Source organism: Poecilia latipinna, unplaced genomic scaffold, assembly GCF_001443285.1.
Source record: "Poecilia latipinna isolate Pla-1442-1.1 unplaced genomic scaffold, P_latipinna-1.0 Scaffold1253, whole genome shotgun sequence".
Taxonomy (NCBI): Eukaryota; Metazoa; Chordata; class Actinopteri; order Cyprinodontiformes; family Poeciliidae; genus Poecilia; species Poecilia latipinna.
Window position 1 is genome coordinate 126,874 of NW_015113869.1, and position 16,774 is coordinate 143,647.

General features: G+C 47.9%; 2 protein-coding genes across 2 annotated transcripts in view; one reads left to right on the top strand and one right to left on the bottom strand.

Annotated features, from left to right (window-relative positions):
- Positions 1-2,743: 2,743 nt before the first annotated feature.
- LOC106961018 (5-hydroxytryptamine receptor 1B) lies at positions 2,744-7,159 on the bottom strand. The gene has a single exon (XM_015054483.1). It carries the CDS (start codon positions 5,026-5,028, stop codon positions 3,895-3,897), a length of 1,134 nt encoding a protein of 377 aa, XP_014909969.1. The 5' UTR covers positions 5,029-7,159; the 3' UTR covers positions 2,744-3,894.
- A 513-nt stretch (positions 7,160-7,672) lies between these two features.
- mei4 (meiosis-specific, MEI4 homolog (S. cerevisiae)) overlaps positions 7,673-16,774 on the top strand; it is an 18,452-nt gene continuing 9,350 nt past the window's right edge. Inside the window, exons 1-4 of the mRNA XM_015054455.1 lie at positions 7,673-7,820; positions 8,803-9,048; positions 10,643-11,145; positions 12,240-12,365. Coding sequence (XP_014909941.1) covers positions 7,793-7,820; positions 8,803-9,048; positions 10,643-11,145; positions 12,240-12,365 — 903 coding nt within the window. The 5' untranslated portion in view covers positions 7,673-7,792. The remainder of the gene's footprint in view (positions 7,821-8,802; positions 9,049-10,642; positions 11,146-12,239; positions 12,366-16,774) is intronic.

Sequence of the window (16,774 nt, forward strand, 5' to 3'; positions counted from 1 at the left end):
AATTATATAAAAAGAGAGAGAGAGAGAGAGAGAGAGAGAGAGAGAGAGAGAGAGAGAGAGCGCGCGCGCGCACCCGCGGAGGGTGAGAAGGGAATTTATATATATATCTATTAGCTTCCAATAGGAAAGCTAATCAGACAGAATGGGATAAAGGTTCACCGTTATGCTGATGATATGCAGCTTTATCTAAACCTGACGAATCCAACCCACTGGGTCCATCACAGATTAAAACCTGGATGGTTTAAACTTTATTCTTTTAATTCTGAAAAGACAGAAGTTGTTTTTGGATCAGAACTTCTGAAAGAGAACCTGCTGAGTCATCACTGCATCTGGATGCCATTAAATTACACTTCAATAATAAAGAACCTCTGTGATATTTTTGACCAGGTTATGCCATTAAATCCCATAAAGAAGATTTTAGCATTTCCTTCTTTCATCTCAATATTGCTACAATCATAAACATCCTGTCCAGGAGTGAAAACTGATCCCTGCATTTGTTCCTTCAGGCTTCACTGCTGCAAGTCTTCACCATCAGGAAAAATCCAGAAAATAAAACCCTTCGTCTGAAGCGCTGCTACGAGAGTTCTGACGAAAAAAAGGGATCAGGGAAATCTCTAAACTCCAGGTAATGATAAATCAATCAATCACTACATTATTTCAATAATCAATTAATCCATGTCAGACCTAAAACACTTCCTTCCTGTGTGACATAACAAAAACTGCAAAAGAAATCAGCCAGGATATTGGAGTTCAGCTTCCCTTTGTTGGCTCCTGGGAATCCAGATTATAATTCCAGATTCTGAGATACAACATCCTGGTCTCCCATCAGAGGCCTGATGGGTCCAGACGTCCACCACAGAGGACCATGCATGGCTTTAAGCTGTGGAAGAAGCTCACACTGATGGGTCCCATCGGATCTGTGAGCAGCAAGCAGACGAATCGCAGCCGGTAAAAACCAGCAGAAACACCGTGATGCTCTGACACCAGGTTGGTTCTGAACTGGCTGAATAAAAGAAAGACAGCTGAAAGTTGATCTAGTGAGATCCTTCTGGATCCACCAAACTGAAACAGGATTCCTGCATCGTTCTGCAAATCCAGAGAAACTCATCTAGAGCTGCATCCTCAGTCAAAGATGTCCAGTCCCTTCCCTTCTGGGGTCAAGGGTCAGGAGATGGCCTTGAACCTGAGTGCTGGTGTTCTGGGATGGCCAAGACCTTTAGGACCCATCAGAGGCCCACACTGAGGAACCAGAAACGGTCCATGAATAACTCCAAGATTATTCTCATCTATTTACTGACTTTAACTGGAATATGTTGTTTACTTTCAAATGTTCTGCCAGAAAATCAGTCGGCCCACTCAGGTTTAGTCATCTGGTCCAGACATGGCAGCTCGATGGGTCTCATCGTATTCTACTGGCAGACAGAACCAGCCCAGTATCACCTTCTCTCCTCCAGACCGATCCAAACGAATCTCAAAGGGTTTTCTGTTCCTGAACCAACATGCCTGCAGTCACGACAAAGTGATGTTTCAGGTCCAAAACACTAAAGCAAAGACGCGTTCTGCCCAGACTCTGAAACGTCTCATTATCAAAGTCTGTTAATTCAACGATTCAGAGACTCCAGATAAACCAGCGGTCTGCTGGGTGCTGCTACTGGCCGGTCCTTAAGCGGGGTTCTGTGGAGTAGGGTTCAGCTTTTCAGTCATCTGTGTTTTACCTGCACTATTTATATTATTGGTCCCATTAAAGTGAAGATCAGCAAAGAACATTCACTTCAGAAACCAACAAAACCATCAACAATGCTGGAGCTTCATTTGCCACAGTTGACCGGTTCACAAACCGTCCTGACTGAAGCTGCAGCAGATTTACAACATCTAAAATCAGATGAATTACAGGATCAATCATCCAATCATCAGCTGGCTCTGCTCTCCACCCTGCGTTCTGATAGGCTGAGCCACAAGCTGCCACAGCCAATCCCGTCGCATTGACATGTTCTCCCCAATTGGTCCAGTTTCACTTCCTGATTTTTCTCTTTTTATGATCTAAAGAAGTTTGAGCTGCCATGTTGCTGAAATGTTCAATACTAATAAACCCTGATTGGCTCAGGAGAACACCTGGAGAGCATCATCCATCCATCCATACATCCATCCATCCAGTTGCAGTCTTTTCTTACTGTTCCTTAATTAATGTGATTTAATCTAAAATCTTATTTTGGGGTTCTTTGGGAAGTTGGACTTCGTCTTTAATTTCTCTACGTCTGGATCTCTGCTGCAGCTCTGGACATTTGCTCCATCAGATTTGGATCCTTTTTCAGTTTCTGATGTTTTTCTGCCTTCAAAGTTTCTTTTGAGGCTCATCAGACGCAGCCTGACATTTAGCGTGACGGTTTGTTGGCAGCAGAAAAACGGCTGATTTGATCAGAAAACTGACATTTTCCAGCATTTAAAAAACATTTTTCTTCTCACACAAGTTTAAAGTGTTGAGTCTAAATGTCAGGAAGAGAGACAGGAAGTCCAGGCTGATCTGGATCTAGATCAGGATCTGGATCTAGATCAGGATCTGGATCTAGCTCAGGATCAGGATCTAGATCTGGATCAGGATTTAGATCAGGATATGGATCATGATCTGGATCAAAATCAGGATCAGAATCTGGATCTTTATCAGGATCTGGATCAAAATCTGGATCTGGATCAGAAACTGGATCTGGATCAAAGGGACAACATGAGGAACTGAGAGGAGCCTGTGACATCAACCTTCTTTATTAGACTAGAACCGGTTCTGGGTCGGTACCGACAGTTCCTCTGATTGAGTCACAAAAGTTAAACACAAATGGTTGCTCAGTCCAAGGGCCCAGTCCGAGTTCAGTTGCCCAGTCCAAAGCTGGGGGTTCAGTCCGGTGTGCCCTCCAAGTCATTCTGGTTCCTTCTCCTGTAGCATCAGGACGGATGGGTCCCAGCCCGCCCCGCGTTGTTCAGAACAATCTGAGCCTGAAGGGAAACCAGTGGGCGAGATTCAGGTCCCAGCCAACCATGTGGGCCCCATATGGGATTGGCTTGGGCCTGGACAGTTCTGAATGTACCTGGCCTAAACATGGGGCCCACTGTAGCTACTTTATCAGAACTCAGTTCAAAACATGATGATCAATGTTGCCTCTTATGGAGCCTTTAACCTTTAACCCCTGCACAGGACAAACCCAGGCCAGGGGGTCCAGCTATGGAAACCTTCTGAACTAAACTGTGGGACCCGCATGGGTTCAGTCGTTGGCACCATGTTGGTTGGACCCGATCTCCATCTGAACCAAACATGAGCATTGTCATTAACTTTTAAATCTGGTTGTTTTCGCTGAATTTGAACCTCAACAAACGGACAAACCGAGTCTCGCTTCAGTTTCGTTCAAATTTAGAAACATAAATGATGTCATGAATTCAAAACCTTTTGATTGATTAAACTTCTACTTTGGATCTGATGGCCTCCAGCTCATTTCCTTCCTGGTTGGGCCCACAGATCTCTGCAGGCTGACATACTTTGTTCTGCATGTCGTCCTCCACAACATCCAGCAACGTGTTGGACAACTTGAAGATGGGGCCCAGAGGGGTCCAGTGTGTACTTGCTGGTAGGAACCACTCAGTCTGTTTGGTTATGAAGCCAAGGATAATCCTTGTTTTGGACGATGGGTCCCACCTGTGAATGTCAGATGGGTTCCAGCAGCACTGATGACTGAAAAGCCTCATGCTTGTTCTGCAGCCCTCCAGCTTGTGACCTGTGGCCCCCATGGGACCCAGATGGGACTGGCTGAGCCCCCTTAACCACCATGGATGGTTACATACCCTGCAGACAATCCCAGTATGGGTCCCACATGTAGGCTGGTTTTTGGCTCCATTTGAATGAACCAGTCCTCATGCCCTGCAGCACCTGAAGCGCAGCATGAGTTTGTGGAAGGCCTGCTGGAAGTCCTCGTTGGACATGGTGTAGATGATGGGGTTGATGAGGGAGTTGAGGTACCCGAGCCAGGTGAAGATGTCGAACAGCCCTGGGTGGAAGCAGGACTGGCAGAGAGGCACTAGGAGGGTGTAGATGAAGAACGGCAGCCAGCAGACGATGTAGGCTCCCAGGATGATGCCCAGGGTCTTGGTGGCCTTCCGCTCCCTGGCCACAGAGATGCGCTTCTTCTCCAGCAGCGCGTCCGACACAGTGACTTTGACTTGGCTCACACTGGGGGAGGACGAGGTAGTGTCGCAGGAGGAGGCGTCGTTCGTCCCGTAGTTCAAGGAGGTGGTGGACGCCACGGAGCCGGGGGAGCTGCTGATCAGGTGCGCAGAGGTCAGCCTCTTCCCCTGCTTGTTCTGCGCCTGTTTCAGGATGCGCTTCCGCGCCTCCACGTAGATCCGGCCGTACAGGCATATGAGCAGCAGCGTGGGGATGTAGAAGGCTCCGAAGGTGGAGTAGATGGTGTAGAAGATGTGGTCCGTGTTCACGTTGCAGCTCGTCACCTCCTCCGCCTTCACCTGGCGCCAGAAGAATGGCGGTAGGGAGATGGAGATGGCGATGACCCAGGCGGTGGCGATCATACCAGCGGCGCGTCCCGCCGTGCGCTTCTTGGAGTACTCCACCGCGTCCGTGATGGCCCAGTACCGGTCCAGCGCAATGACGCACAGGTGGAGGATGGAGGCGGTGCAGCAGGTGATGTCCGAGGACAGCCAGATGTCGCACATCACCTGACCCAACGGCCAGGTCTGCAGCACCGTGTACAGCGCGCTGATGGGCATCACCAGGATGGACACCAGCAGGTCCGTGAGCGCCAGGGACGCGATGAGGAAGTTGGCCGGGGTGTGCAGCTTCCGGGACTGGTAGATGGTGGCGATGACGAAGGCGTTGGAGAGCGTGGTGGCGCAGGTGATGAGCCCCAGAGTCACGGCCAGAGCTGCCTGGGGGGCCAGGCTGGAGCCCCGCCGCTCCGCCCCGGACCCGCTGGTGTCGGAGTCATTGGTGGAGAAGTTCAGCAGACCTCCGTAGCTGGCGGGCGACTCCATCCCTCCACCTTCCTCCGTCACATGCCCCGCTCATCGAGCTCCGACTGGCCGCTTGGGAAGCTCTCAAACCCGCATCCAGAGGAGAAGACACCGCATGTCCCGCAGTCTCAGTCAGACCCGCTCCTGCCTCCTCCTCCTCATCCTCACCCGCAGCGGCGCCTGGTCGCCGGAAGCATCTCGACAGCTGCAGAGAAACGCGGCATCCGGCGACCCGCAGCCTGAAACTCGGAACCCGGAGACCCAAGAAGCTCCTCCGCGCTCCGAGCGCCTCCTGCGAACTCCGGAGCCGCGCGGAGACTCCGGCTTTTATAGCGCAGCTTCCTCTCTCTCCTCTTCCTCAGCAGCGACTGACGGGACGCTGTGCTCTGCGCTCAGCCTCCAGTTCACTTCATTTCACTCCTTCAGCTGGAAAAAAAAAGGAGCTGGCGGCGACCAGAGGCATTTAGACTGAAGGCGGGAGCTCCGATCAACAAGGAGACAATAATTCATGTTGCATCAGATTTAGACATTAAGACGCGATTTAGGAAAATGTCAAGTTAGCTCTGAAAGATTGTTATTGATGCGTTGATCAGAAGCTAGAACGTGGGCATATTTATGCAAAAAGAAAATAACTGATGGTGTTCAACAAAAATCTCAAAAGTGTGGAGTGCATGTTTTTCCATCCTCCCTGAGTCAGAACTCTGAGGTCCTTCTGTCCTGCAGCTTCTGGACCGGCCAACTCACCTGAAGCACCTCCAGCTCTGCTGACTGACTCAGGTGTTCTGATTGGGTTCTGATTGGGTTCTGAAGCAGAGGCCCGTCTTAAGGTCACAGGTGCCGCCCCGCTGCAGAACCTCCTCTGGGTTCGTGTCCAACTCAGTCAGGTTGATGGAGACCATCTGAGAATTTCAGGTTTTGACCAGTTGAATTCAGGTCTGGACTTTGACTAGGCCATTTTAACCCATGAACCCGCCCTGATCTAAACCATCCCATAATGTTCCTGGTGGTCATCCTGCTGGAAGCTGAACTTTGACCCCAGTCTCAGGTTAGCTGCAGGGTTGTCCTGATTTGGCTCCCTCCACCTTCCCACAGCATGATGCTGCCACCACCATGTTTCACTGCAGGATGATATGCAGTTTTTCATTTGATTGTAGAACATGAAAATCATCAAGGGAGACCCACAGCAGAACTGGGTCAGAGTTCTACTGGACCTCCAGTTCCAACAAATCCCAGGAGCTGATCTGAGGACTCGCCTGGCCCGTTACGGGCCAGTTCTGGTCGGCTCCAGGTCAGATTACAAGTAAGACAAGGCTGGAAAAGGAAGGCAAGTTGAGAGAAGAGGGAATAAAACTGTGAAGCGTTTTGCTACAATAAATCAAAATGAAGCAGGAAAACGAGAAGCAGAACGAATGATGAAATTCAAAGCAACCCAACAGTTTGTCTCTATTCATGTTTGTAACTTCAGTGAAATACTGAAACATGAAGAAAATGTGCAACAAGACAACAAATAAATATGCAGCGTTGATGTGTGACAACAGCGTTTAAATCCACAACACCTGTGAGTCATTTCCACACAGCTCTACGTCTGGGTCAATTAGCTGCCTGAGAAACAGAGCTGCAGCTCAGAGGGACCTCGTTAAGACGGGAGGGGGGACACTTCGTTAATCAAGCTATCCCTCCAGCCACTGAAGCTCCTCAGCCTCTTCCAGTCTATTAGACAGCTCTGACTGACTGTAATTTTAAAGATTAGTCTGTATTTAGCTGCAGTTTTAGATAATTGCTGCACTTAGGAAACAAACAGATCTGCCAACATGACGCCACATTTGCATAGAAGCAGATCCTGAGAGTTTCTGCAGATAATGAGGCAGAAATTGTAATGATGACAGAAACAGTCGGCCATGTTTCAACAGCTTCGCTCTCCAAACTGGAGGACACTTGAAAATGTCACTCAGCAAAGTTAGAAAAGGTTAAACCACGGCTGGATGTAAACTCTGCTAATTTGCAACAAATTAGAAGAACATTAGCCCAGAAAAAGGATCTTAACCTCATTTTGAGTGAAGTCAGTTAACTTCAGGTTGAGTGTCTCGTCTGAAACTGGTTTCAGTTCAAACTCAGTGAGATCCAGGCTTCGTGCCACTTTAACTTCTGCCAGATTTATAAATATATAAAGATTCACATTTCAGCATCAAGCCAGTTCAAAGTTCTTTACATCATAAAAACATCATCAGTTATGAAACGAGCATTTAACATTACATTTTGTTGGGGACCAACATCAAATTGATCAAGCAAATACACAGAAAAAATGTTGATGAATTTTCCACTTACTGTTAAGGAAACTTTAGCCGGCTGGATTTTTAGCCTTTTCTATGCAAAACTGTTGTAAAAACTGTTGCAGTAATCAACTAATCGATCAAGATCATGTTTTCATTTTTTATTTACTTCACTTGAAATTCATATCTATTTTTTGTAAAAAAAAAAAAATATATATATATATATATATATATAGGCTATATATATGTAAATATATGTATATATATTTTTATATATATTGAAAATATTTTTTATTTGATAAACGAAATTTATTTTTTAAGATTTATTTATATTTAATTAGTGAGTTATTGTTTTTCTAAAATATATTTTAGAAGCTGAATGGATTAAATGATTCCCCAGTTCAACAGAGCTGTTAACCTTTGACCCCTGAGTGAATTTCCTGTGGGACAGATTTAAGCGGGACACCAGCTGGAGGCTGCGCTCTGTTAGCTTCTTGGTTCCGTTAAATCTGGCGATGGAGACCGAACCGAACCAGTTAAACGGTACTTATTGATGTTGGTGTTGATGAATGACGAGTTAAATAGATTTATTTGACTTTTTTCTTCTGCCCTCATTTAGCTAACAGCGGGAGTTTCTTCTTCTACGTTCATGTAGCTAACAGCTGGGCTTTCTTCTTCTGTGCCTACTTAGCTAACAGCTATTATGTTAAGTTGCAACTTAGTTTCGCGTCTAAAACAAAACCGAGTTAGTTTTTGTTAGTGTATAAAATTGATTGTTTGCAGATAATCTAGAACACAGATTATTAGTTTGGTTTAGTTTCTTTGTTGGTCATTAAAAACAGCGTTTTAGTGTTTCTGGAAGCTTCTCGGTCAGAGGATGATGAACGCCTTAGGTTCTGTTTCAGCTTCTTGTCCTGGTTCTGATCCTCAGGTCTTCATGGTTCTGGGAATCGGGTGTTTGGGTTATTTTTTGTTGGTTTTAGGTTCACCTGGTCTCTACGTCACTCATCGCCTCCACAGGCTCCCTGCTTGCTTTGCTCCTGCTGGGTTTTGGTCTTCCTGGTTATCCAAGTTCCTCTTTTTCTTCAACACTAAATCGTCTCAGCACTGTTCTTCCACTTGTCAGCCTCTAGATCCATTTCTTGCTCGGCTCATGGATTTGGTGGAGAGAGTTGTTTTTGTCTCTTTGTTGGCTTCCTGATTGAGGCCGACCAAATGGGAATAAAACTGCATCCCTGTGACGAAGTGCTGGGAGAAAAGAACCAATTTAAAGCTGGTTCTGGTCGGGTACTGTACCTACTCATCCCTTGAGTTTAACAGCTTTTTATGTCTGAGTGACTCTTAGTTCGCAATAAAGCAACCCTTCCTCTGACCATGGCGACGATAGTGGGTGGAGATTGGAAAAAAAGCAGCTGATGTCCAGAGAACCCCCTAAAGACGTTTAGATCATTGGCTCCAAGCGACTCATCAGAACCAGAATAATGGCCGCCGGCATTAATTAAACTGCCTGTTCCGTCTGCCGTAGGGTCCGGCCGAGTCCCGTGGAGGCTCATGAAGGCCCAGGTGGCTGTGGCGATGGCCGTCATCAGAAGCAGACCCCCCGGCGTGAGCAGCCGACAGCACAGCGAGGCTTTGGGCTGCACACTGAGGCGACAGGACGGCGCGTGGCGTGAGCGGGCCCAGGCGCTACAGGAGGAGGTGCTGAGGCTGCAGCAGGAGCTGCTGGTCTCCAGGGCGACGGACGACACAAACAGCAGCTGGGAGACGGCAGGTAGGTCTTTGTTCTGCACAGCGGACGCACAGAATCAGCAGGAAGTGGGTCTAATGATCAGCAACGGGTTCTGGAACTGATCCGCTTCATTTGTCTAGTGACCAGTAGAGCTGATCATTTGCAGCTGCTGGTCTGAAACGCCAAGGTCAGAGGTCAGGGAGGCTGCTGGTCTTGGTTTCAGTCAACAAAATGGCGGAGCTAGCCCACCACAAAAAGTGAGGTGATGATTTCATCATTAACTGGAGCAAAGATTGAATTGATTTCCTGAAGCTGATTAATCCGGGCGCCATGTTGGACACAGACCCTTTTCTCTCCTCGTGTCTCGCTCCTGTCTCTGCTTCATGCAGACGAGTCTTTGTTTCAGACGAGTCTTTGTTTCAGACGAGTCTTTGTTTCAGACGAGTCTGTGTCGGAGCAGCAAACCGACTCAGGAACAGCTGGAGAAAACAGCTTTTCTCAGAAGAACTCGCATGATGGATCCATCGTGGATCCGCTGCACGTTTCTCCTCCTAACGGCTGCAGGGAGACATTTAGGAACTCTGGGCTGTAAAAGTAAAAAATATGGTTTCTTCTTCTTCTCTCAGAATAGCAAGCAACAACTGTGCAGCTTTGATTTAAAGGCCACAGACGTGTTTTAGGGACTCTTTGGACCAGAGCCTCCTGAAAATGAGAGGAATATTTCATGTCCTGTGTGGACGTGCCTCAGAGAAGCTATCTGAATTCAAATGTGTATTTGTATGAAAATGGCTGTGGCCACATTACTCTGTCTGCGGCTCCTGATCGAGCCTCTCCGGGCTCCTTTATATTCCCGATGCAGCGCCATAGCAACCAGCTTTTTCTTCCACAGAAAATCACAAAGAGGAAAATGTGAAAGTGTAATTTAGTCCAATTTTCCCCTCGGTGTGGGAAGTGTTTCTCAGGCAGGTTTGATGTTTGTGATTTTGTACGTAAAGAGTAATTTCAATTTGTGAACGAAGCCGTAACGAAACAGAACCAGACGCTGTCGGAACCGTCCAAGGCGATTTGGAGCGTCGGAGACCTGATCCCAGGGGATTATAGGAAATGATGACTGTCTTTATGCATTTTCTGAATTTTACACAGCATGAAAACCCAGCTGGTGCTCAGGTGAACCTCCCGGTGGCTGAAGCTGCAGGTGGTTCCCAAACTCACCTGGAAAAATCTGGAAACGCCTGGGAAGAAAAGATGAGGCAGGAAAACCCAAAAACGACTTTCGGTGAACAAACGACCCTAAAGGAGAGGTCAAAGGTCAAAGAGCTGGGTTGGGTTTATTTCTCTTTGCTGAGTTCTCTGATTGGTTCATTTCATGGATTATTTGTCCCTGATGGTCATGAAGACTGAAGGTGACGATGGAGCGACACCCTGAGGTCAAAGGGCAATCAGAACCAGGGTGGTCCTTCAGTTGCTGAGGTACTGATGCCTTTTGGTTCCAGGAAGCTGTTAAATCCTCCCATAATCAGGAACTGTAGTGTCATGATGTTGGGTTATGGACAGAACTCTGCAGGTTCTGGTTCTGGTGGTTCCAGGAACGAATATCTGTTGATCCAGAAGTTTTCTTTCTGTTTCCATCTTTCAGACGAAGCCATCATGGAGGATCTGTCTCAGGATCTATTTGGTCCAGGAAGTCCAGCTTTCAGTGCCGATCCTCCCCCAGACCGTGACTCAGAGACTCCTGACCTCCTGCTGCATTACCCTCCTCCTCCTCCTCCTCTTCCCTCCTCCTCTTCCAGACTCCAGACCGATCCCTGGAGCGACGCTCTGCTTCCTCACATGCGGTTCCTTCAGTCTCTGTGTTCCGTGCAGCGCCTTGACGGCAGCAGCGTGGCTCTGGCACCAGAGGGACACGGCGGCTCAGCGGCATCAGAAACCGTCTTCCTGCTCCTGGACAGCGTGGCGGCGACCTGCAGGGCCCCCCTGCCGCCGGGGCTCCCCGACTTGCTGCCCCAGGCCAGCCGGGCGGCGTCCCGGGCCTTGGACCTCCTGTGCTGCGGGCGGCCGTCCGTGGACCTGCAGAGACGCCTGGAGGAGGCGCTGAGGGAGCTGACCCAGATGCTGCTGCACAGCCAGCGGCCTGGCAGGGTGAGTCCAGATGGTAATGTCCTGGTCAAAGGTCAGTAGGAGCTGGAACTCGTCTGCAGCTTTTTCCAGCAGCCTGATTCTGGGATTCACCGGATCAGGACCTGCAGTCCTCCAGAACCTCAGACCGGTTAGCAGCAGGAGCAATATCTGACTGAAGCAATGGTTCCGGATGCAGCTGGGAACGGATCAGTGAACGAGAATCCCATGATCTGGGATCGGACCGCCAATCTTTAGCTAGCAGACGCGTGAACAGCACAGCTGGTGGAAACCAGACGCTGAATCTCCTGCTCCCTCCAGCTCCTGAAGGCCAGGGCTTGTAAAAATGTTTCATGATATTCAAATGAAGCTCAATGCTTCGTCGTCGTTTTTCTCTTCAGAGTTGAACCGAGGACACAGATGGAGCCGTTCCTCCAGTTTCATGGCGAGAGAGCAGAAAAGATGGCTGACGGCAGCCAGCAGGGCTCCCAGCTTCAGCTCTCCACTCAGACTCTGCTTCCCTGTGATGCTGGAGATGAGGAGTGTCGCCTCTTCCTCCTCTTTAACGCCGAATCGTCTTCTGTCTAGATTGAACTGGGACAGAACCAGTCCGGCTGTGGAGAAGCGTCTGGAGATCCAGGAGGGGAAGCTGCTGGTCCGTCACCTGACCCGGATCTTCCTGCTCCAGGCTGACTCAGCAGTTCAGCTTCTAGCTGGATCTGTGGCCCGGTTTACCACTCCTCCACCACCGTGCTTCACAGCTCCTCTGAGCTGTTTGTGCTGATCAGAGTCTGAGCCGGAGGGCATTTCTCTGACCTCTGACCCTAGGACGTCTGAGATGTTTTCATCTCTGGAGATTGATGGGCTACAGGTGGTTTGCAGATGAACTTTGACCCTCCCAGGTTGATGGTAGCAGGAGTTGCTGCTCTGAGGTCCGTGGTGATGTCTTTCTGCTTTTCCTAGTATTTCCTGTGAAATTGCGGAGGAAGTTTCTCTCCCTGGTTCCATATTTCATGGTAGTTTTGGTAAATAATGGAGGCTGTTTTTTGTTGTTTTTAAATCCTGAGTTGAACCCCTGATGAGCTCCGTACGTGAAGCTGTTGTTTGCTTGCTTGCAGGGTGCAGAGAAGCTGAAGGAGTCCCTGGTTGCTCTGGGGAGCAGCAGCGTATCAAAGTCCCTCCTCGTCCGTCTCATCCTGTCGGAGATCGGCTCTCTGGCTGAGCAGCTCTGGCAGACCTCCCAGGTAAACCCATTGCAGCTTTCTGCCTTTTGTCTCTTGTTCCCTTTGTGCTCGCCTGATAAGCTGCGGCTTTGTGCCCCTCTCTCTGTGGCGTTCCACAAGCACTCCTGCACCACATAAAAGCAGCTTGTCTGTGTAAATTATTTGACTTTATTATTTTGGCCTAAACCTCCACGTTCATTTCAGCGTTTCCTCCCCGCAGACCGTTTCTCTCTACAACCTGTTGGCTCTCAGGCACTTCCTTTGTTCTGGGCTTTCAGGCAGAAATGTTTTACCCTTTACACTCGTTGCTTCGGCCTCTCTTGATCAATACAGCTTCCCACCACTTCCCTTCCTCTGTGTATTCAAATGTCCGTCCTCGAGTCACAGGCCAGGCGGCCGCGGCGCTGGTCCGGCCAGCTTTTAGTAAGCGATGGAGCCAAGTGTCACGCCTGCAGGGGTCCTTTGAAATGAACACATGTAAAACTCTAAAGAGGTCCAGATGATATTTACCTGCCTCTGTGTTCACCTTCTGCCCTAACAGGTTGGGTTTTAGCCTCTACAACCGGTTGGTTGTCAGGATTTTATTCTCTACAGACCAGCAGAAATCAGTGTTTAAGAGAAATGGGAAGAGCTGGGCAGCTCCATTTATAAACTTCACCTCCAGGCACCAAGAAAGGTCTATTCAATTCATTGCAGTTGATTGTACTTATCAATCAATGCACAAGGTTCAGTTTATTCATAGTTATGAAAGGGTTTTCTGTCTCAGGGACCCAGCAGATTGCACCGAGTCGTTGATGGGGCCCTCCTCTTCCTCTCTTCTGCTGATCGATTTCTGTGTAACGAGTTCCTCCCTTGTCAGGATGTTTGGCAGGCATTACAAAATAAAAGCATACTTACAAAGCAGAGTAAGCCTCAATAAAGTTAAGAATAATCCATTTTGAATTTCAGTTCTTCCAAATTTGAAATAGGAGACGGTTTTCTAAAGATCCAGCTCCCTGTGTTTTATGTTGGCGGTTCCAGTTCAGGTAGGAACTTAGTGAGAGACGTTACTCTGACGCAGCAGGACGGACTGGGACCCTCAGCAGGGACCCCCAGTGTATTATAAGCCTGGCGGGCCGCCAGACTTTACACACCGGGCTAAGCGCTGTGTGTTTTTGTTTTTATAAAAAAAAATAAAAATATATATAAATAAAAGAAAAAAATGTTTTAATTAGCCAGACTGCAAGCATCTCTTCTGTGGTGAGCATTTCACTGACAGGGCAGAATTATTCCTGACAGAAAGATGGGTTTATAGTTTTATAGTTGATGCGTTGAACAGGGACCGCACCCATCAGACCGCTGGCGCGGCTTGATCTCTGTAGTTCACCTCGGTGCGGATCGCCCATGTAAGCTCACCTATTTGGACATTTATATCAACCCCCTGTGAGGATCCGTGTTTCTTTATAGAATTTATCAAGGTAAGAGTGAAGTTCAACTCCACTGCATTTGCTCCGCTGGCACAGCTCAGTGCCAACCACAAATGTTCACATTGAGCTGCACTCAGTTCACAGGAACACATTTAGAGGTCCACGTTGGGCGTGCAGTGAGAATATTTCTTTGAACAAAGAGTTGTGTGCGGCATGTGCGTTGATGTCTCAAAATGTCAGCATTTTGATAGTCTGTCTGCATTGATAAAGTTTGAGTTCCCGGTTAGCTGGTGCATTATGGACCGGGGCTTCAGCCTGTGGAGGAACTTTCGCACTCGTCTTGTGACTAGCGCAACATGCTGGTTTATTTTTATTATATTTTTTGTGGCGACACGATGCATATCAAATGCTTTGACTACTTAAAGTCAGAGTTCCTGCACAGCCACGCGGAGATCAGAGAAACTCATCCCATAATGCTCTGGCAGCCAAAGCAGATTCTGTGGTGCTTATTAAAAACTCAACAGACACGAAATGAAGGAGCTACTAAAGCTGCATAAATTAAATCCCCCGTTTGTCCCTCTACATCCAGCTGCAGAGATGCTCTGCAGCGGGTCTAGCTTCATGCAGGGGCGGTCCAAGGTTGAATGAGGCCCTGAGCAGAATTTGATTCAGGGGCCCCTCTTGCTGCTAAGGACATCACCGCCTCTAACAGCATTTCACCATGGATGCAGTGAAATCTAGGAGAGGTAGCCTAGTTTAATTGGCCGAGCAGTCAAATGTAATTGTAGTTTACTAAGATGCATTAAGTGAGGATTAAAATTTTGTTTTCTTGTCAATTTAGTTTCTGTTATCTTGTCTACCCCTTGATTGGTCCCAGCTGTGTCTTGTTTCCCTGATTACTGCCTTGTGCATTTAATCCCATCTGTTTGTGTGTTCGTCGAGGCCTTGTAATAGTCATGTCAGTGTTTCATCACTCACCTGTGCTGCCTGGATTTCTGTACTCACCTATAAATGTCATTAAAACTACCATTTTCACACCACAACGTGGGTCCTCCGCATCCGTCCTCGTCACCAACTGCCGCAAATCGTGACGGAATGACCCGACCAAGAAAAGTAACGGTGAGGCTTTGTGGTAAGAGATTCAATAAACAAAATGGATCCAGGAAATATACTTTTTGAGAGGGACTTTGAAGGATTACGATCCACAGACAAGAAATACATAGACATTACTGCTCCGCCTGTAGACGTCTCGGCATAGCAACCAGATGTGTCCTTGTTCTAGAGGCCTGGTTCCCCAATATCCCTTCCCTAGGAACGTCAGGCCGCCCTGGCAATCATGGATGGAAAACCACTACCACCTCAGCCAGGTATCAACTCCAGTCCCTTCTACGACTCCTGCACCTAACCGCAGCTCCTGCCCCAGGAAGTGGGCCAAATAACTTTCATGCATCAGTGACTAATTACCTGACGCCCCCCAGTAAGTGTCAGTGCCCCCACTCAGAATGAGGTTGGGTGCAACGCTTGGTGAGGAGCTTAGTAGGATGCTCTGTAAGAGGGATTGCTGTAAAGTCAACACATTTCAGGCGGTTTTCCAGTGTTGCCCCCTGCTGGTCAGGAGTGAATGCTGATGCTCTGGTGTGTTAACTTTGATGGAACCTTTTTGACCAGTAAAGTAATGTTGTTGCGCAACAACCCCCCCACACCCTTCTCTCTCTCTCTCTACTTCCCTTTCTGAGAGGAGGGAGATGTGCTACCAGCTCTCCATCTAACGGGTGAATTGAGTTTCCTAAATCTGCCGAGATTTACCCTACCCAGAACTGAAGTAAACTCTGTTTAAGCTGGGTGCGAGAAAGACTAGCCTGGTTTCTAACGACCTTCATCCAGATGTCCCACCCTTTTTCACTCTGTGAATTAGCCAGATAGAGCAGCCCAGAATCAGCTAGTTCCACAGAGCACACCTGTTAACGGTTGCTCTTTCTCTTTCTTACAACTTGCACTTGTTACTGAACCAGGTTGGTTTTAGTGACTCGGGCGAGTCCCAAGGATGTTGTTTTAGTTTTGGCTAAAAGCAACCTATAAAAAATTTTCAACTTTCTCCTCCCAGAATCAAACTTCATAGCTATTTTACAACCATCAAAGAACTTTCATGTGACTCATTAACTGAATGTCCACAACATCTTTTAGATTTTCTTAATGCTAATTATTTTATTAGTAAGGCAATTTTGCAAGGGTCAGTACAGCTTAAATCAGTAACAGAAATAATCAAATAAGTAAAATCAATAATCTAGCCTATCTTTCCCTAATGCTGACACTGTGAACTAAAAAAGGGAAACTTTGGGAGAGACGGACGGAGTTTTGCATTTTGAACCCCAGAACTGGCCTGATGATGAAAAAGGTGATGCAGCAGCAGGAGGCTCCCAGTACAGGAAGAGTACTGAGTCAGAGCGGCAGATCTCGGCCTCAGGGTGACTTCCTCATGCTCGTAGCGGCCCTTTCCTTCTTGTCTTGCAGCTCTGTAGCTCCTTTCTCTTCGTCTCTCGATCTTTCTGGTCCATGTAGATGTAGATGAGCTGGTCTCATGGAAGGAACACACCAGTTCTTCCTCTTTGCCTTTGTCTTTATCTTCATCTTTGCCTTGGTCTTTGTCTTTGGGATCTGAACCCAGCTGATGAGAGAAATGCAATTTGAAGCCACATGTTGCGGGGCTAACCGGTTGGTCCCCATCTGCAGAACAGTCTTCGGCTCTGTGGCTCCGGCTCTTCTTCATCTGCAGAGTTCTTTGTCCATCTCGATCTTGGCTCGGAGCTGCCTGAAGGATCCAACCAACGATTCCTCTTTTGCAGCCACCTTATAAAGGGTTTATCCACCCTTTTGGTGCATTTGCATTGGCTAGCTTTGTTGCTGTGCCCGTTTCATTGACTGACTGCTTGGACCGATAATCTCATATCCATCACCATCTTTGGACATGGCCTGATGTCTGTTCTAATGTCCCCGAGTTGCTCAACAGCTCTCTTGTGTCTAACC